The sequence below is a fragment of the Microcaecilia unicolor genome, chromosome 5, assembly GCF_901765095.1.
Source record: "Microcaecilia unicolor chromosome 5, aMicUni1.1, whole genome shotgun sequence".
Taxonomy (NCBI): domain Eukaryota; kingdom Metazoa; phylum Chordata; class Amphibia; order Gymnophiona; family Siphonopidae; genus Microcaecilia; species Microcaecilia unicolor.
Window position 1 is genome coordinate 218,977,587 of NC_044035.1, and position 22,196 is coordinate 218,999,782.

General features: G+C 42.4%; 1 protein-coding gene across 3 annotated transcripts in view; it reads right to left on the reverse strand.

Annotated features, from left to right (window-relative positions):
* Window positions 1-22,196, reverse strand: part of WDR4 (WD repeat domain 4) — a 126,904-nt gene that overhangs the window by 58,916 nt on the left and 45,792 nt on the right. For all 3 annotated transcript variants that reach the window (XM_030203787.1, XM_030203788.1, XM_030203786.1), the window contains 4 exons: window positions 14,358-14,514; window positions 14,029-14,141; window positions 3,208-3,268; window positions 1,981-2,079 (listed from right to left, as the gene is read on the reverse strand). In XM_030203787.1, the coding sequence (XP_030059647.1) occupies window positions 1,981-2,079; window positions 3,208-3,268; window positions 14,029-14,141; window positions 14,358-14,514 (430 nt within the window). The remainder of the gene's footprint in view (window positions 1-1,980; window positions 2,080-3,207; window positions 3,269-14,028; window positions 14,142-14,357; window positions 14,515-22,196) is intronic.

Consider the following 22,196-nt stretch of genomic DNA (forward strand, 5'->3'; position numbering starts at 1 on the left):
TATTATAATGCTTTTACACCACTCCGTGGTGCAACCGAACCTCAAATATTATGTGAATTTCTGGTTACTACAGCTCAAGATATAGCAGAATAAAAAAAAAGTACAGAGAAGCGTGACCAAAATGATGAAAGGCCTGATGACAGGGGCGTAGCTACGGGTGGGCCTGGGTGGGCCCAGGCCCACCCAATTTCAGCTCTGGCCCGCCCACTCCCATTGCTCCCATTGCCGGCCACCGCTGCTTTTCCTGTTGAGCAGCAGGGCCGGCGCTACAAAAAGAAGAAGCGCTCAGCTGACTGAGCTGAGCGCCGCCGCCAACGTTAACGAGAAAAAATGTAAAAAAAAAAAAAGCGCGGCACCGTAGGCAGCCTCGAAGCATTGGCTGCTGGCTCTGCAGGCTCCTCCCGTCTCTTACGTCACTGCCCCTGGAGCGAAGCAGGGGCAGTGACGTAAGAGACGGGAGGAGCCTGCAGAGCCAGCAGCCAATGCTTCGAGGCTGCCTGCGGTGCCGCGCTTTTTTTTTTTAACATTTTCTCGTCTTTAGCGTTGGTGGCGGCGCTCAACTCAATCAGCTGAGCGCTTCTTCTTTTTGTAGCTGGGGCTGGCGGGCCTGAATCGGGTGGGCCTGAATCGGATGGCAGGATGGGGACTGGGGAGAAAGAGGGAAAACAGACGGGAGGATGGCAGAGAAAGAGGGAAAGGGATGGAAAGATGGCAGAGAAAGAGGGAAAACGGATGGAAGGATGGCAGAGAAAGAGGGAAAATGGATGGAAGGATGACAGAGAAAGAGGGAAAATGGATGGAAGGATGGCAGAGAAAGAGGGAAAATGGATGGAAGGATGACAGAGAAAGAGGGAAAATGGATGGAAGGATGGCAGAGAAAGAGGGAAAACGGATGGAAGTATGGCAGAGAAAGAGGGAAAACGGATAGGAAGAGAGACACTGGATGGAAGGATGGGGAGAGAAAGAGGGGAGATGGATGAAAGGATGCAGAGAGAAAGGGGTGAGACTGGAAGGATGTGGAGAGAGAAGGGACACTGAACAGAAAAGGGTAGAGAGATAGACACTGGTTAGAAGGAGGGAGAGAGAGACAGATGGAAGGATCAGGAGAGAGGGTAGATGGGTGGAAGGATGGGGAGAGAAAGAGGGAAGACGCTGGAAGGGTAGGGAGAAAGAGGTGACACTGGATGGAAGGATGCAGAAAGAAAGAGGGGAGACTACTGGAAGGATGGGGAGAGAAAGAAGAGAGCTGCTGGATGGAAAAGGAGAGTAGTGAAAGACTGGAGAATAACAGGAAGGGGCATGGGGAGAACAAGGGTGAGAAAAAGATGAAAAGCCATAAGTAGATGAAGGAAATTAAAGAATGGATAGTAAGAATGAATTAAATCTGGACAGAGAGAGGCAGAAAAATATTGAAGAAAGCAAAGAAAAAGGAGAGAAAAATGACAAATGGCCAGGAAACCGTGGCAGAAGAGTTAAGCGAAAACGAAGAAAAGCAGAATCTAGAGACTGGGAGCAACACAATGAGAAAAAGTAAATGGCCATACAACAAAGGTAAAGAAAATAATTGTATTTTTAATTTAGGATAAAGTAATATGGTGTTAATAAAGTTTCAGAGACCAATACTTCCTTCCTTAGGTCAGGAGAGGATACCGTAACAGCATTATACTGACCTGAGGCAGGAGGTTTTGGCCTCTGAAAGCTCACTGAAAAGGATGTTAGGCTATTAAATAAATTGTCTGAAATCTGATGCACTGAAAAGCAGCACTTTACCCTGTGTGACAAATGTATCTGAGTGTGACTACATTTTGCTGGGGGAGGGGGGGTAGAGAGAAAATTTTGTGCCCACCCACTTTGGGTTCAGGCCCACCCAAAATTGGCAGTCTGGCTACGCCACTGCCTGATGACCTTCCCATCTGTATCAGTATGGTGATGCTTATATATGCTGCTTCTCCATCCTTCATAGATACTCAGAAAATGTACCTTCTCTAGGCTTTCTCCTGTAGAGGGACTGCAGCTGGTCAGGTCATAGCACTGCATTTCTCTTCCCTCTTCATACTTCCATAGCCTCAATGTTGAGTCCTGCACATTAAACAGGCAAAGAAAGATGGATAAATAAGTTTTGCCACACTTCCAAGACTCTCCTGGCTTACCAAAATAAGATAAACCATAAAGTTTTGATGTCTGGAAGTCCAAAGATAGTATTTTGCATCTGTCCCTTAATTCTTGAAAAAATTAACAGGTTCTCCTTAGAAGACATGAGAGGATTACTGGTGGTCCTAAATATGTATACACTAGATGACAGTAAAGACAGAGGGAATATACTACAGACTTTTAAATACTTGAAAGGAATTATTAACAAGCAAGCCAGTTCCAAATTAGGAGAAGCCCTATAAGTAGAGGGCATAATATGAAACTACAGGGAACATCAAAGGCAACATCTAGAAATATTTTTTCATAGGAAGGGTAGTCAATTTTTGGAATGCTCTCCCCAAAGAAAAATCTATTACAACTGAGCAAACAGACTAAACAGTACAGCTCCACATATCCAGGAAATACAAGTTGCATTATCTCTAGAGAAAGGAAATTCAATTATGCAGTAGTAAAGCAGTGCAGAAACAAAGCACAAAAGGGCCCCAGAACTGGGACAATGATGGGTCCAGTCCAATAAAGATTGCATCATTGTTCCAGTTCTGGGGCCCTTTTGTGCTTTGTTTCTGCATTGCTTGACTTTGTGTACTTTTGGACCCTCTCTGTCTTTTGCTTTTTGCATAGTAAAGCAGTGGACATACTTCATCTATGGACATGTTTAAAAGGAGACAGGATGAATATCCAAAAGTCAAAATCTCTCTGTAGGTATGACCGATGAAATTATAGATCAGTTCTTAGGTTTTGGAGGGCTCCTCCAGGGAGACACTATGAAAGCAATTCTTCCAGCAGGGCTCAAACCCAGGAGTTGCCACTGAGGGAAGTTGTCATTACTGGTCAACATTTGGTTTTCATGAACTTATCCTACCACAAATGGGTACAGGCTGAAGTGAAGTGCTTTTTCAACTATCTCCTCATCGTAATTAAACAAAAAACAAAATACTTTTGACTGCAGTCTTCATTTAACTTCTTTGATATAATGAAATAGCTCAATTTGAAATAGATAGTAATTGGTTAGTTCAGCTTACTTACTTAGAACACCATAACAAAAAGAATACTGACCCCTGAGCTTGATAACAGCACATTTCCAGCAGTAGGCAGCACAAGAATTCTACTGACAAACCTACAGAAAGAGACCATGATTACCATTGTGCAATTGAATCTGCAGCAAAGTTATTCCATAGACAAATAAGGCCAGCGCAGCAAGCTCTGTATCCACAGCTATGTACTACTATAAACCACAGAACATTCCTGTAGTAATACATACATCCTATCTACAAATACAATGTATTGGATATGCCAACACCACATGCATATACGAGACAAAGTCTCTCAATTCATCGGAAATAAATTTAGATTTTATAATTTACATCACCTAGGATGCCATCAGAGTGATGGTGGCATTACCCTGAAGCTCCAATCGTGTCCCCTGGATTTTACTGAGTAATTAGCACATCCCCATTGTTTTCGGACCTCTTTCCTGCACCATTGCTTTAATCCATATGCACCCCTGCTGGAAGATGGAGACTCATTCCCTGCTAAGACAGATGGAGTGCATCAAGTCTCAGAAGAGTCACTCACCCAACTTACCAAACAAGCATAAGGACTGGCTGGACCGGCTGGGTTCACATCAGGCTCTGCAACTTAGATTAAATAACTACATTTTCTGCTTATTTTCTGCATATTTACAACCCAAACTTTTACTGACTTCTGCTCAATCTCTGTTGAGGCACCAGTCCTCAACTTTACTCGGAACTTCTTCCATTTACTTTTGGCTGGAGAAAGGAAATTTTATCTCCCCTAAATAACTTTCCTCATGCTCTGAGATTGGAGCTGGATCCTTATTTACATCTATCCTTCCTCTGGGACAATAAAGAAAAAGCCTACAGCAACCTGCATCAATTGGACCATCCAAGGATATCAGAACCAGAAACTCTAAAGTTCATACCTGCAATCCATGAGTTAAAAATTTATTTTAACTATATAATCTACCTCTAGAATCTTTTAGATTTCTTAAAACTAAAGGAAACCTATGCACTGTCTCCAAGAATTTCACATAGAAGTGGTAAGTGCAGCCATTTGTTTCTCTAGTTGATGGAAGACTTTGATCTCACAGGACTGGTCTGAATTTACAACTTTAAAAAGGTCTGTTCTTCCAGCTATTAAAGCCTAAACCCTGCATTGCCAACTAGGAAGACTGCTGATCTACAGGGTGTACTCCAAAGAGTGGATTGCAGTGCCACCCAGTGACATTTTACCTAACTAGCTTCTGACACAAAAATGTGTTATGCAAGCATCCCAGTGGTGTGTGGGAGAGGAAGCCATAACCCCAACAAACCAAGGAGAAGGCAAAAGTGCAAGAGGTCAAACACCTACATAATAGTACTTAAAAGATCACCTCATTGTCACACTAAAGCTACCCACAGCACCCCCAGACCACCTTTGGGAACTATAGGACTGGTGAATGCCAGATCAGCTACAAAGAAATCCTCGGTGATCCATGATGCCATAAATGAACAGCATCTTGACATCCTAGGAATAAGTGAAACCTGGCTAGTTGAAAGTGGGGGTTTACCACTGGCTGAACTATACCCAACAGATTTCAACATCCAACATCAACCAAGACCTGGAAGACAGGGTGGAGGGGTAGCAGTCTTGATTCTAAATACAATCGAACTACACAGAATATCCATCCCCCAGCTACATGGATCAGAATCTCTTTTAATCCAACTTGAAGAGGAGAAACCAATCTGGCTGCTCATGGTTTACAGAGCACCTCGTAACAACACATTATCTGTGCAAGAACTACTCGACCTGATTACTCAAGTGACCCTGAATTACCCTAGGCTGGTGATCATGGGAGACTTCAATCTACACATCAAAACCCCAGATACCACTACAGCTGCCTTTCTGGACATGATGACAGCACTAGGATATACACAGGTGATCAATTCTCCAACCCACGAAAAGGGTCACATACTAGACCTGGTATTCTACAAAGGGGTGGATATCCCAGAATTCTGGGATAACAGTATTGAAATAACACCCCTATCATGGTCAGACCATTTTCTAATTAAATTCTCCCTAAGTGACCACCTGAAACAAATGGCACCTCCCAGAGTTTGGAAGGAGATCAGAGACAACAAAAAAAGCTGACCGCTGAGAATTTCCTAGAGGCCTTGGACTATCCATATGTAGATGAAAGGACAACACTGTCAGAACAAGTTGACATCTGGAATACACACTTAGCCAAGACCTTAGAGAAAACAGCACCACTAAAAAAGGTCTTATGCCCCACTCACAAATGCTCACCTTGGTTTTCTCCAGAACTTCGGATCCTTAAACGCAAAGGACGAAAACTGGAAAGGAGATGGCGCAAATCTCACCTGGATGAAGACAGGCTAAACTGCAGGAAGCACATGGCAAAGTACCGCCAAGCCTTAACAGCAACCAAAAAACAGCATTTCTCTCAATGCATTGCACAGGCTGCCAATTCAACCAAGCAGCTGCTCAGTATAGTAAACAGCCTACTGCAACCCCCACAACAGAACCAGCCTGCCCAGTCTACACTGAACTGCAATGATTTTTCTGCATACTTTGCCAACAAAATGAAAAGTCTCCACCAGGATTTACAGGCAATCCCACCCAGTGCCCAACCAGTCAACCAGGGGTGCACAAACTCGCCCCCTCCAAACAGAGTCAGATGGAACACTTAACCTAAAGACAGAGGAGACCCTTGACAAAATCCTAAGAGACCTTCGACCAACTACCTGTCCCCTCGATCCCTGCCCATCAAAGATAGTGCAGCAGGAGAGTATGGGCCTCATAGAAGGCACCACAAAAATTATGAACACCTCTCTTTATAATGGGCAACTACCAACAACATTAAAAAAGGGCAGTGGTTCACTCTCTGCTGAAGAAAAACAACCTTGACCAGGACAAACTTGAAAGTTACAGGCCAGTATCCAACATCCGGTTTCTAGGGAAACTCATAGAACAGTCTGTGTTCAACTTGATGAATGGCTAGAAAAGAGTAACTGGCTAGATCCATGTCAATCTGGATTCAGACCCAGTTATGGAACAGAAACGTCCTCGTATCCCTGATAGATGATCTTCACAGAAACTGAGACAAGGGATTTGCCTTGATGTTAGTACTGCTAGATTTCTCAGCAGCTTTTGACACTGTGGATCATGACACCTTGCTAGCACGACTGACAGAAACAGGTATCAATGTAACAGTACTTGCCTGGTTCAGATCCTATCTGACAGGCAACAATCCATAATGTTTGGCAACAATTCATCACCACCATGGACGCTGACCTGCGGGTACCACAAGGATCGATACTGTCACCTATTCTGTTCAATATCTACCTCAAGCCACTAGCTGAGTTGATTCTGTCAATGGACACTCAGTTCTACATCTATGCGGATGATGTGCAGCTACTCATACCCATTGAACCTGACTTGCCTACAGCCTTGAATAAATTGATTACCTGTCTAACACAATCCAAGAATGGGCTAAACTCAACAAACTTTGCCTGAACCCAAGTACAACAGAGCTTCTCTGGGTCCCTAACACAAGTGGATACATACCTGACATCAGGCACAGGCAGCTCCTTGTGACTCTGGGCAAGTCACTTAACCCTCCATTGCCTCACGTAAGCCGCATTGAACCTGCCATGAGTGGGAAAGCGTGGGGTACAAATGTAACAAAAAAAAAAATCCCTTTTGGGAAGTATGAACTCCCCCCTCAAATCACAAGTCAGGAACCTTGGAATACAGCTAGATTCAACACTTACTCTGATTCCCCAAATCAAAGCAACCATCAAGAGCTGCTTCTACTATTTGCGACAGCTACGCTGCCTCTCTCCTTACATCGAGAAGGTAAATCTTATCCCAGTGGTGCATGCCATGGTAACATCAAGACTGGATTACTACAATGCACTATACAATGGTCTGACTACAAAGGGCCACCAGCTCCAGTTGATTCAGAATGCAGCAGCAAGACTCATAGAAGGTTGCAAGAAATTGTGACCACATCACACCATTTTGCAAAAACTTCATTGGCTACCAGTACAATATAGGGCTAAATTTAAAACTCTATGTCTGATCTTCAAGGCCCTGAAACGAAATGGCCCCGAGTATCTAAAGAATAGGATGATCCTCCACACACCGCCAAGGACACTAAGGTCCTACCAAGGACTTTCACTAACTACACCCTCTCCAAAAGACATTACACGATATGATACCCGCAAGTGAGCCTTCTCCGGAATAGCCCCCACACTCTGGAATGCATTGCCTGATAGGCTCCGCTTAACACAAGACTCTCTCTACTTCAGGAAGCAGGTGGCTGTTCAACCAAGTCTTTAATTGAAGGGAAAGGGAAATGGGACTTGATATACCGCCTTTCTGAGGTTGTTGCAACTACATTCAAAGCGGTTTACATATATTCAGGTACTTATTTTGTACCAGGGGCAATGGAGGGTTAAGTGACTTGCCCAGAGTCACAAGGAGATGAAGTAGGAATTGAACTCAGTTCCCCAGGATCAAAGTCTACTGCACTAACCATTAGGCTAAGAAGTAACTAACTTGTTAGTCTCACTCACACACACAAGGAGTGACTCGGGCTGCACATACTGCAGCGGGACATGTTTATCCACGCCTCCATGTGCAACTTTCTTCAAATCAGTCACCTTACTTTCTAATTCTTCCTACTTTCTTACCCATCTATGTTACAACTTTGCCTTACCCTTCACTACCAATTATAATGTTCTATTACACATTGTGTTGACATTGCTAGTATACTGTGCCATACATTGTATTGTTTTCGAATATTTTTACTGCTGTAGTTGCCTATTGTTCATGTTTGATCTATTCTTACTGTACACCGCCTTGAGTGAACTCCTTCAAAAAGGCGGTAAATAGATCCTAATAAATAAATGATTTGTGGCAGATGTTGCAGGAATTGAAAGATACTCTGCAGGTGGAAGCTGCCACCCGCGCAGATGAGCTGAGGGAACTGATCCAGGACTTGCGCAATGGCCTGGAGGATTTGGGCACCCCCAAGGAGGATGTGGACACTATGTTTGAAACTCATATTACTCAAATAGTAGCATTCTTTGAATACCTGGATTCTACAGAAGAGCACTATGCTACTTGATGACTTGGAAAACAGGGCCTGACAATCAAATCTTCACTTTCAGGGCCTCCCTGAGCTGCCGGGGGAGGAAAACTGTATGGAGCTCATCCAGGCTATTTGTTATCAAATTCTGATGTGTGACACTGACTTTAATTCCCTTGCCCTGGCAGGGATGGACGACATTGTGGTAGAATGAGAGCACTGGGCCCCCCTAAAAAGAACAAGCTCCAGGACATCGTGGCCTGTTTTCAATCATATACTCTGAAGGACAGAATTTTCCGGGCAGTGCACAGGAAAGATCCGGTTTCCTTCCATGGGGTGGACGTTTCGCTCTTCCAGGACCTGTTCATGCTTACTCTACAAAAGTGCAGGGACTTTCAACCTCTTACCCACGTTCTTCAATAAGAGAGTATCCGCTATCACTGGCCTTTTCCAATTGGATTGTCCTTTCTCATCACGCGTTAACACTGGAGGAAGCGCAGGAGTGCCTAAGACACGCAGGACGGTGGAAGGCCCCAGAATCTGCTTTTTCTTCTATGTCCACCTTGACAGTGGTGCCCCACGGCTGGTGCAGGGTATCTACCCACCACACTTGTGCTAAGCGTCAGCATTCTGCTGGTGCCAGTCCCGTGGATACTGCCTCTTGACTGTGTGCAGTATTTATTTGATAGTATGGGACTGTATCTAATTTCTTCTGTTTTCTATTGATGGGGGGTGGGGGGTAGAGGGAAGGAGGGGACGGGCAGGGACCTATAGGATTTGTGGGAAATAGGGGGCATGGGGGGGAGTGGGTATCTGTGTTCTGTTAATGACGTCCGAGAATCCTAAACATATGGGTAGTTATTAATGGCAGATGATGCATTTTTTGGTGGGAGGAAGCACACTGATCCCCTGGAGATGATGGCCCTCAGTTTTGTTTCCTGGAACGTCTGTGGGGTTAATTCCTCCATTAGGCGCAAGAAGATCTTGGCGGTCTTGTGCTGCTGGGGAACTAGAGTGGCCTTACTGCAGGAGACTCATTTGACAGCAGCAGAGCATCAGAAAAGAGTGGGTGGGTCATAGTTTCTACTCAACCGCCCCTGTTTCCCATTAAGTCGGAATGGCTATTTTGATCAATAAGGCGATATCCTTTGAGGAGCATAAGTGCTGTTATGATGAGAGGGGGTGCTGGATAGTTCTCCATTGCTGTTTATATGGGACCCTGTACATTTTGGTTTCACTATATACACCAAATATCCCTGATGGATCTTTCTTCCCATCTCTCTTGCAGTTGTTGCTGTCCTTACTGGACTGTGGGATGGTGATTGATGGAGATTTTAATGCAATAACAGATTCAGTCCTTGACAGAACATCTGCTGCTTGGGACAGAGGCACTACTAACCAATTTGGGGGGGGGGGGGGGTAAATTACTTTGCCCAAGTCTAGATTTGTTAGACATTTGGCAGATGCTCCATCTGGGGGAGCGAGCATTTACACACGTTTTGCAGGCTCATCTCTCAGAGAGCAGATTAGATTATATACTGTTGTCTGCCAGAAGTAGAAGTAATTGATATTGCTCAGGTGGGCATTTCGGATCATGCGCTTGTTCATTTGATGCTCCCGGCCCCATCCATTATGGCACATGCTGCATTATTTGCAGAATGATCCTGATTTTATAAAATTTTTATCCCAGAAATGGGAGGAGTATATTATGAAAAATAAGACCTATTGCACTACCCTAGGGCTTTTGTGGGAACCTGGGACAACAATTCTCAGAGGGGAAACATCATCATATTTAGCCTCCTGCAAGAAGCACATAAATAGGCAAACATTATTGCTGCAGGCCCAACTCGGCCTGTAATTTGACAGTGGAGAACAGAAAAGAGTTTCACCAAATACAGACGGCCCTGAATAGTTTGATTCACCAGCGAACCCTTAACAGCCTCCGTGATAGTCACCACTGATTTTTTTGCTATGGGAATCACATTGGTACTCGTTTGGCCCTTCTGGTTCACAATGCGATGGGACCTCGTTTTGTTCCAATTTTGAAAGACCAGGCTGGGATCAAAGTCACTGAGAACCATGTAATTAACAAGATGTTTAAAAATTCTACAGTACTCTATACTCAAGATTCTTTGGAGCCAGAGTAGAGGTGCATGGGGACAGAAATTTCACCCGTCCCCACTGGAATCCAACTGATCCCCACCCATCCCTGCAGAAATCTCCTCCGTCCCTGCCCATTCCCATAAAAATATGCTAGCTTAAGTAAAACGAATTGGACACAGGTGAAAATACAGAAAAGAGGCTGCAAATTTAGGGTTGGTAGTTGCACATTGTTAAATTTTAAGAGATAAAAATGACAAAATGGAGCAGGGCAACTTTCCCCCACAGATCCTAATAGAACAAAAAGCAAGACTTTAGAGACTGCTTTTTACTCATGAAACCAAATTTACATTCAGTAAGACCAAGGTATTGTGCTTACATTATAAACTAGTTTTGTCGTACTGCCAGTTAAAGTCACCTGGGTCTCCCACCTCTGCAAGAAAAGGGGTAAACAGAAGCTATTACTACTCAACGCAGAAATTCTTTTTTCAGATCATCTTATTGAAAGTGATGTAAAGTGCTTCTTGCACTGACCCCTCTGTTATCTTTATTCCTCAACTAGCACCATCTAGTACAGCAACGAGTACTAGAAATTTGACAGTGCATTCCCTCAAAAAATTACTCCCACTTTTGGCTCTAATATTGAAAGAGTTAAGCAACTTTATTTACCACACCATCCACTTCTGTAGTTCATAATTTTAAAAAACCCACGCAAATAGGAGCAAACTTCATGGTTATCAATAAATAAAAGTGAAGTAGTAGAATCTCCCAGTACACAATCTACCAACCACCATGCCCTGTTGCTGCCTTCCTTCCTCCTCCAACCTCCAGCACTTTGTGATAACTCATAATGAGTTTTGATTATGATGTCTCCTATTGGAGCCCCTGAATGAAGGCACAGAACGAGAGAAGCTATTGGAGCCCCAGAATGAGATCTGAAGTGCAAAGGGGACAGAAAGTCGGAAACAGTCTTGTTTATAATCCATCCCTGCAGGATTCTCGTGGACCTAGGGGGACTCCTGAGGTAACTGCAGGACTCCCACAGACTCCATTCCTGTACAGCTCTCTAATCCAGAGCCTTCTAAATTTTCATTTCTTGGACACTTTTCCCTTACCGACAGTGATTCCGGAAGATCTGAACTTTTGAATGAGCCCTTTCATGTGTGGGAGATACAATACATCATTAAAACATCCCAGTTCTCCTTTATTATCTGCAACTAAAAATGTGTGCTAAATGGAAAGACCTTCTGTTGTCATTGTGGAGTAGAGTCCAGCTCCTAAAGACGGTCCTTTTGCCTAAATGGCTGTACCCGCTACTCTTGTTTTTAAACCCTAGGACTTGGCCTTTTGGAATAAAATCATTGCATCTTTTTGTGGAGAACACGGAAACCACAGGCCTTTCTCCATCGGCTTCTGTTATTGTGACGGGATAGGGGGTGGGTCTTCGTGATGTCAGGGCATATGTGATATCTCGTCATTTACAGTGTGCTCGGGATTGGGTATACCTTACCTCCGAATTTTGCGATGTGGCCTATGAGGCAGAGGTGATAGCCCTGCATACATTGGCTTACGTTTTGCATGCTAAATCTGCTAGACTACAATGGGCTTGGACTCTATTCCACAAGAACTTTGGTCTGCATTCCTATTGCTCCCGATTTTTACCTCTCCAGGAATAATCACCAGATATGGAACAAATCTCCCTTAGCCCACACAGACTCCAACAAGCATACATACCAGTTTTATACATTTTAAATAACTGCTCATGTATAGTATCATCTACATAAGATTTTATAACCATTTTCTATGGATACCTTGAGTAGCCTCCCAAATCCTCTCTCCCATGATTTCATTTTATAAGTGGTCCCCATATCTGTCTCCCATCTAACAATATAGTTTTCTATGTGATTTTTCTGCGACAACAGTGCTGGATAAATATGAGAGATTGCCATCTCCCACTACCTCCCTTGGTCACCTTTTCCAATAACATTTCTTCTAGTTTAAGTTCTCCACTAGTCCTATGCTGAATATAGTTTCCAATTTATCTATATTGAAAATCCTCCTTATTCCATATTCCTTCTGCAGTTCTGCAAAAAATATGAACCCTCTGTCCTCCCTTAACTGTCCCAGCTGATGTAATTCTCCCTCTGCTTTACAAGTCATATAAGTGCTCCCTGGTTCAAATCTGGGAGAACAGCACTCTGCAAGAAGCACTGGCTTTCTATGAAAATTTTATTTTTAATCAAATACCAAAATAGTAAAGTGTATTTCATAAATGGTGGGACCTTGTGCTGAGGAGATGAAACAAAATGGCTCTCAATACCCTAGGGGGTCTTTTCTGCCAGATGTACAATTACAATTAAAAATTTACGGGGTCATGTGATGGCAGAGACTTGAACGGACGCCTACAAGCTCGGCTCCGTTCCCGTCGTCGGAAATATCCCTCCCCATTACAAATCACGGAATGATTCTGATAAATTGAGGCAATAAATGCATAGCTGAAGAAACAGTGATCGACTCTAAGGCGGTTTTGTGAGCCGGGAGTGCGCAGTCGGCGAAAGAGCAAGTGGTGAGTGGAGCGTGCAAGATAGCGATGCAACAACGAGAGTCCCCAGCATCCCATGCCCCCAAGGACAATATTAGCATTTTTGCAAGGCATATGTCTAGTTTGCTGGATAAGAAGTTGGCCAAACTGCATACCTCCCTAGAGGAACTGAAGGACTCTGTGGCGGGACACGCAGTGCACATGCAGCAGGCTCAGGAACGCATACCCGCCCTGGAGGACCGCGTTCAATCATTGGAGGACCAATTGGGGGCCTTGGAAGAACAGCACAAGCAAATGGCAGAGTGAGTCGAAGATCAAGAGAACAGAGGGAGGCGCAATAATATCCACATAATTGGCTTGCCAGAAGCCCTCAAAGATACAGACCTGAAGGAGATAGCGGAGTGCTGGATCCCTGAGACAGTGGGATTACCCGCAGAGGTGGGCCCGGCGCACGTGGAAAGAACTCGTCACATCGGGAGCAGAAGAGAGGAGGGAGCAAAGCCGTGAATACTCATAGCTCGATATCTTAACTATGCTGTGAAAGCCCGAATTTTGGAGTTGTTTAAGAAAACATGTACTTTGGATTACAAAGGTACCAGGTTGTTACTATTTCAAGATTACTCCCTCAAGGTGTCTGAGCAATGGAGAGCCTTGGTGCCATTTTGTACCCAGCTATTTAACAGAGGGATCAAGGGGGTCACATGATGCCGTGCTAGGAGAGCGGGAGCAGGTGGGAGAGCTCCCAGGCCCGGATCGCACCCTCCAAGAGCTTTTTATTGGTGAGATGCCCTGGATATCTTGCTGGACAGACTGGATGGCCTATCTTTATCTGCAATCATTTACTATGTTACCAATTAGTCCACCCAATCTGCTCTGCTGAGATTATTCTTTCTACCACTTTGGGTAAACAAAAATATAAAGTTCCATTGGGAAAACACTAGACTCCTCTACTCTTTATATATTACTGCCCTTCTCATCTGTCCTAATCAAGTCCAAAATCGGTTGTAGGATTTGTCTTCACTACTTAATTGGCAATAAGAGCAAGTCGCATTGTATACAAAAGGTACTTTCCTTAAGGTAGGGAGAAAAGACAGAACGTGGGAGAACACAAAGTACTTACTCACGATGGCCAAGGCAGAAAGATATAATGTTGTATGGTGCTCTGAGCAAACTGACTCTAATCTTTTCATCACGGTCTGATGTTATTATGTATTTATCATCAGGACTCACAGCCTGCAAGAACCAAAACAAAAGTAACCAGTGACTGAATGAAAGCCTGTGTGACCCTGCCTGGAAATGAGCAACTGAGGTGGTAAGCATCAGATGGACCTGTGCAGTAAGGAAGATGAATAAAACAGACAGGTTCACAAAGAATCCTGGTATTCCATTAAAACAAACAGGTTTTACAGCAGGGTGATAAAGATGTACTACAGACAACAGTATACATACCACATCCAATAACATGGAAAGGTGGCCTAGTTCCAGCTCGCCCTTCTTGTGCAGTTCGACCATAGAGAAGGAATACACATCACCAGACTTATCTGCAACTAAAATTCTGTCTTCTGAATGTGTAATTGTGAGAGAGGAGCACCTTCTAACCACAGTCCTGAAATACACAAGCCAGAAGTTTTATAGCTGTTGACTATAACAAAAAGGGATGTATGTCTATCCACACATTTTAGAATGTTTCAGGTATAAAGCTTGCCCATCAAGCACTATAAAGTCCTATAAGTATTAAGAAAACATGGGGTCCAGATAGATTGCCTTTAGAAGATGAATCTAATTGATATAAAACACCAGAAGCTGTGGCAGGGGAGGTTTAGTCAGCTTCTGCAGACAAGAACAAGGCAGGGATGGTGGGTGGTGCTAATCACTAATTTTTTATTTATTTTTATTTGTACCCCGCGCTTTCCCACTCATGGCAGGCTCAACGCGGCTTAGGTACTTATTTGTACCTGGGGCAATGGAGGGTTAAGTGACTTGCCCAGAGTCACAAGGAGCTGCCTGTGCCTGCAGTGGGAATCGAACCCAATTCCCCAGGACCAAAGTCCAACACTCTAACCACTAGGCTCTTTCCATTGATAAGTGGTAGTTGCTTGGCCACTCTGCGTTTTACAGGCATCTTTTATCCTGCTGATACTACTGTTCTATCAGCACCTTTGCACCAGCCATACAACCAGTTGTTCTAGCTCACACAGAATACTGGTGTGACCCCTGAGGCATGCGGTTCCATCCACTGAAACACGGCCCGTGTTGGGTCCTTGTCCTGGTGCTTTGAATAAAAGAATTTTCAAGCACCACCTCTTGAGCTGGCTCCTCATTTGGTCGACCTCTACTTCACCCTGTTTTGGTGCTAATCAGTAAATCAGCAGTGTATCAAGTTCACAAGGTTGTGGGAGATCACTTGGAGCAATACATGTTACTTAAAATAACTATACAAGGGGAAAAAATGCTAAGAAATATTTATACCCCTAATATCTATAGTCCTGACTTCTTTCAAACGGTGGCAAAGCAGTATTGTGGTAATTCATTATAGTATGCCATGTCCGGTGCCTAACTTTGATGCTCAAACAGAAGTTAATGGTAATTAAGTACCAACAATGGGTGGGGGGGGGGGGGCAGGGGAGCCGGTTAGGCACCTAAGTGCACTTAGGAACTATTCTATAACTGGGCACTTAAGTGTTCTAGTGCATAATTGCAAAGGAGGGATTCACATGGGAGGGGCATGAGCGTTCTATTTCAGCGCACACTATTGAATACTGTCAGTTAGGTGCCCAGCTGCTATATTTAGGCATTCACATTTACACCTGCCATAGAGCTGGCCTAAGTGGTGGCACTTAAATCTTGGCATCTAATTGCTGATTTATACTAGTATTCTATAATGCATTCGGCACACAAATGCGCTACTATAGAATACTACTTTAGCACTTAGATTAGGGACACTTAAGCTTTTAGCGCCCTTTGTTGAATTGTTCCTTGTATGTCCTAGTTAGTGTCCTGCTAACATTTGCTGGCAATTTTAATCAGTGCTGGACGCAGCTAAGGGCAGATCTATGGTTTCTCTTGGGGGCAATGCCTCCACATAGCATGATAGTAATAATCGGTGTGGAGGGGGATGTAATCAGGCATCCAGGGGGCTGGTATATTTTTGTAAAAGTTCAGGACTGATGGAACCTTGGAGGATACTCTGTCTCTTGGAGAGGGATTCCACACACCCATCCTGGGCTCACATACCACTATGTCTAGAATTGATAGGATTTGCAAACTCTGATTTTTGAGGCAGACTTGGATATTGTTGCCATCCCAAAGACACGGTTCAATGACTCCTAAGAATGGGTTATAATCTTTTAGGAAGGATACGGCAGGCTGATGTAGTGGAGGAATGGCACTTTATGTGAAAGACTAATATTAAAATAGTTGAAGTGCAGGGAACCTGGGGAAAAGAGGACGTGATATGATTCATCCTGGAAAGAGATGGAACCTGTATCCAAACAGGAGTCATCTACAGACCTCTGGCACAAATAGAGAAGCTAGACAAATATCTGATCGAAGATATCCAAAAGCTGGGATTGAAAGGTGTGGTGTCCTGGTCCACCTTTCAATCGGCACTCTGTCACAGTTCTAAATGCACCAACATGCACTGAATACAGTTTAATCCAGGACTCTAAACTGAGCAAGTCCAGGTTTTCCTGCCTTATTTTTACCAACTCAAATTCAAAAATTTTTGTAATCCACAAAAAGTCTAATAGGATCCTTCTTAATCCATATATCTCATTTAGTCTTTAAAGGCCTTAAACCCTAGTCTTTCTGTCTCAAAACGTTCTACTTGTGATGGGGGCCTGGCTTTCTTTTCGTATGCTTACATGCACAGTTCAGTAGGCTCCAGATAGGCTCAATCCCTCCAGTTTAGTACCCTTCAACTCAGGGTTACCAGTCCTGTTTTTCTAGATTAATGCTCCATTAGGTGTCACCAACCGGAAAAGGGATCTAAGTGTCATTGATCATATGTTTAAACCCTCTGCTCAGTATGTGGTGGCAGCAGCTAAGAAAGCAAATAGAATGTTAGGTATTATTAGGAAAGGAATGGAAAACAAAAATGAGCACGTTATAATGCCTTTGTATTGCTCCATGGTGTGACAGCACCTCAAATATTGTGTGCAGTTCTGGTCAACGCATCTCAAAAAAAAGATATGGTGGAATTAGAAAAGGTACAGAGAAGGGTGGCGAAAACAATAAAGGGGTTTGGACGACTTCCCTCTGTGGAAAGGCTAAAGCGGCTAGGGCTCTTCGGCTTTGAAAAGAGACGGCTGAGGGGAAATATGATAGAGGTCTATAAAATGATGAGTGGAATGGAACGGGTAGCCGTGAATCAATTGTTTACTCTTTCCAAAAGTACTAAGACTAGGGAGCACGCAATGAAGCTACAAAGTAGTAAATTTAAAATGAATCGGAGAAAATATTTCTTCACTCAACATGTAATTAAACTCTGGAATTCGTTGTCAGAGAATGTAGTAAAAGCAGTTAGCTTAGCAGGTTTTAAAAAAGGTTTGGATGGCTTCCTAAAGGAAAAGTCCATAGACCATTATTAAAATGGACTTGGGGAAAATCCACTGCTTAAATTTCTAGAATAAGCAGCATAAAATGTATTGTATTGTTTTGGGATCTTACCAGGTACTTGTGACCTGGATTGGCTACTGCTGGAAACAGGATGCTGGGCTTGATGGACCTTCAGTCTGCCCGAGTACAGAAACTCTGCTGAAGTAAAGGATAGTGACCTTCATAGAATGTAATAGGCTGCAAGATCTGAGGCAGCATTGTTTTACCAAAGGAAAATCTTGCCAAATGAATCTGGATTTCTTTGATTGGGTGACAAGAGAACTGCATAAAGGACAATTTAGCTCTTGAACATCTCTTAATTGCCATTAGATTCTATCTTCACATTCTTGGTCTCTCACATCAACCACCTAATTTCTCACCCAACATGAGTTATACAAATCAACTCCTTATGCAGATGACAAACTACTTTACATTAGAGATCTGTTTCAATGTCTACCTCACCTCTTCAATCTAATTAAATTCTTTGTTTTCTCTGGTTATAAAATAAATCAGTCCAAAACAGAAGCTTTACCTTTAAACATTCTTGCCCACTCTGACTTACTTAAACCTTTCGGACTTGACTGGACACCTAAAAAATTAAAATATATTTGTATAAACTTATTTCCCATGTTAGTAGAAAGAATCCAGTTTAATAGTGAATCTATTCTCCAGCATCTAAAATCCCTAACATCTACTTGGCATCTACTCAATCTCACGTGGTGGGTTAAGATAAAACCATTAACATGATGTTTTCTCCAAAAATTAACTTTGTATGATCCAAGTTCTATTCCTTAGAACTTTCTTTCCTCCTTTTTTATGAAATTACATTGGCTCCCCATTAAAGGCAGAATCTCATTCAAGTTGTGTACCTTCATACATCAAATTCTTCATGGGCTGACTCCAGATTATATGAACCCTTTAATAGAGAGATTTATATGCAAAACGTCCCTTGAAGCCAGAGACTCCCTTTTACTTCGTCCACCAAACTTTAAAAACATAGCAAACAAATCAGTTCTATCTGCTGATTTCACTTACATTGGAACCAAATGTTGGAGCTCTCTTCCTAAATCTGTTAGATCTTATCCAGACTATTTTTACAGTTCCATAAACTGCTGAAATACCATTTAATTTTCAAATTCATTTCAAAATCCATCTTATTAGGCTATACTGCAAAAACAGCTGACAATTCCAGGTCTCTATTCTTATTGTGACTATCAGTATTTATTTTATTTATTTGGATTTATTTATTGCCTTTTTGAAAGAGTTCACTCATGGGGGTGTACAGTAAGAAAATATATAGAATGTACAAAATTAGCAGTTCATTATAAATCCATCAATATATACAGATACTCTAATTCTTAACCACTTTAGCATACTATTTCAATACTGTTGTACTCTATACTCTGTTTCTATAATCTAATCTGTAAACCACATTGAACTGGAGCCTATTTTTGGGATAATGTGGGATATAAATGTTATAATAATGTAAGCCGCATTGAGCCTGCCATGAGTGGGAAAGCGCAGGGTACAAATGTAACAAAAAAAACCCAACATAATATAATATCATCGACCCATTTCATTGTTAACTTATGAAGCCAAATTGCTGGTAAAAATTCTAGCTAACAGATTATCCTGGGTGCTGCCCTCTTAATAGCAGAACAGCAGGTTGGGTTTGTAAGTGGTATGGTAGTTACCTAGAAATATGAGAATTTTGGCCACCTTGGAATAAGCACAGCCTGGGAGAACCCCCTCATTACTCATTAGCTTTGATGTCAAAAAGGCTTTTGATAGAGTGGTGTGGGGGTTCTTACATGGTGCAAATTATGGCTTATGGGCTGAGAAAGTTTTTCTTAGGATAGTAAAGGCATTATATTTTAACCGCAAAGCCCAGGTATAGGCTAATGGAATGATATCAGATTCCTTCTTGATTCAAGAGGGAACTAGGCAGGGTTTCCTACTATCTCCCTTGCTGTTTGTATTATCTCTAGACCTTATTTGGGAAATACAGTCCAATCTGGAGATTCAAGGATTTCACACTGGACAACATACTTTTAAAATTGCTGCTTTTGCGGATGATTTGCTAGTACCTCATTGAACTGTACACCTCCCTTATTCTCCTTGACAGCTTCCAAGAATATGGGGAATTTTTTTTTTTTTTGGGGTGGAGGGGGTTTAGTTAAATTATGCAAAATCAGAAGCATTAGGGTGGCCGTACTCACTGCAGGTAACCTGGGGTGCTTCTTTCCCATTATGCTGGATGAGAGGCTCATTTTGCTATTTAGGTATATTGTTACCAATAGTTATGGCTTCTTTATATAGCTTAAATATTGATAAATTGTTATAGGATTAAAAAATCCCAACTAGACCATTGGAGTAGCTTGCCATTATCTTTGATGGGTAGAATTTGTTTATGTTATATAGTTATATTCCCACGGTTATACATCCTCCAGTCTCTTCCTCTCAGTCTGCTTCATTGGGATTTAAACTCCTTGTGGAAGCTGATGGTGAGGGTTCTGTTGAGAAAGAAGTAAATCTAAAATGAGGTGGCACTATCTTTTGGGTAGTTGGAAGCAAGGAAGGATGGGAATGCCTGTATTTTAAGGCATTTGCAGGACTAGGTGTTAAGATTCCAGCCAGTTTACAGATAACTTTTGAGGGGGCATATTTTCAGCCGTGGTATCTTAATTATCTTTTACATGCCAGATTAACTACCTCAGTGTTTTCCAAGTCTAGTCCTGGAGTACCCCTTGCCAGTCAGGTTTTCAGGATATCCACAATGAATATGCATGAACTTGATTTGCATACACTGCCTTCATTATATGCAAATCTCTCATCAGGAAAAATATCTTGCTGAGACCACTTTGGCTGGTGTGGAGAGATCTGCTTGGAGTTTAGCATCAGGATCTTACTGTCACTGTACTTTTGCCATCGATAGGAAATGCGGAATTTTGCCCGGGTATGGAAATTGTAGTTTTCAGATGATGGCAATCAAAAGGCTTATATTTGGTAGAACATATGCTCCAGGTAGATGGGCTGTTGTTGATGTTTGAGGATTTGCAACAAGGAATGTCATGTGGACTGGCAGATCAGCATGCTTATTTGCAGTTTGATTATATACATACTAATCTTTCCAACAGTTTATCCCTACGCTTTGGATGTCAAATCCAAGAAATTTTGGAAAGGGATGCCCTGTGTCAGGTCTCGATTTGCTGGTTTCATAAAGTTACTCAGTCTCCAACACACTAAAGAATACACTCCTATAATGGACTCCTAGACTTCAAGCCCTTAGGGAAGTTCCAAATATTATACCTGAGGTGGTACATAGTGGGGAACTACAGGCGTGTCAGTTCAAGGTAATTCATAGGGCATACTTCTGTCAGAAACAGGCATTTAAAGCTGGTTGTGCAAACACGCCACTATGCAAACAAAATGTCATTTGAGTACTAATTCGTTGGCTCATGGCCTCTGGCAATGTAAGAAAATTAAAGCCTTCTGGCTTTCATTGCTTACTTATATACAGCCCTTATTTGGACAGCCCCTCCAGCTCTCGTTTGAAGGGATTGTTCTTAATAAAGTTGCCTCTCTAGGAGGCCAGGGAGAGGGAGAAAAATTGTTTCTGGGTAAAGCCTATGTACTCTGTAAGAAGTGCATACTTAGCTAAGTTAATAATTTTTCTCACTGGCACTGCTGACCCGGATTGAGTCCTGATTTCCTCTGGAGCACTCCTCATATTTTTCCCCACCTGCTGTTTTATCAGTTTTGTAGTTCCACCCCCTTCCCTTTAAAATAATTGTCTTGTACTTATTCTTTTCGCTGCTTTCTTCCTATCCACTTAGATTGTAAGCTATACGGCAGGATAGCAAGTCTTTAGTAAACTTAGAAACTTGGATTGGACTGGCTTAGAGATTAACCTCTTGTGTTTCTGGTACTGGAAAAATGAGCTTCATGCCCTAATGGTATGGGAATCTTTTGGGGCCCCCATCATTTAAAGAGACAAACATTTTCTTTTGATTTGGGATTGTTATTTATAATTGATTTCTCCCAAAGCTTATAGCCAAGTTTTGAATAGTTTTCAAGTTGTGGTAGGGGTGGGCTAGGAACACTGGAACATACCCCCCTTTCCCCTCCATTTTCACCCTTTTTGGAAACATTACTATTTCAGTTACAGGATAAAGTGCATACCAATCTAGGATACCAGATAAAAGGCAAATGCGTGAAATGCAGTGAGCATCACTAAGCCATATGTTTTAGTCATACCCATATAATCCAATAGTTTGAGGATGGAGTAGTGGGATACGTATAAAATTTTTTTGATTTGGTAGCCCATTTAGGAGCAGACATGTAATTATCTGAAGATTTCAGTCAATCCTCCGATCTTCAGAAGGAAGAGAAATTATTTTTGAAGAAGGCTTTCCTTATAGCAAAAAAGTATACCTTGACTAATTGGTGGAGACCTGAGCTATATAATATGACAGTGGAGGAATTTATTATTTCAGTTATTGAAGTTTGAAGAGATTAGAGCTTCAACAATTTCCTTCAAAAAAAGGAAGAGGCTGCAGCAAATCTGGTTGGAAGAAGGATCTAACTGAAAATAATAGGAAACAGCATAAGGAATGGCAACTCAAATGCAAGGAGCTGATTAAGAAGGTAAAGAGACTTTGAAAATAAGATTGTGTTGGAGGCAAAAAACAC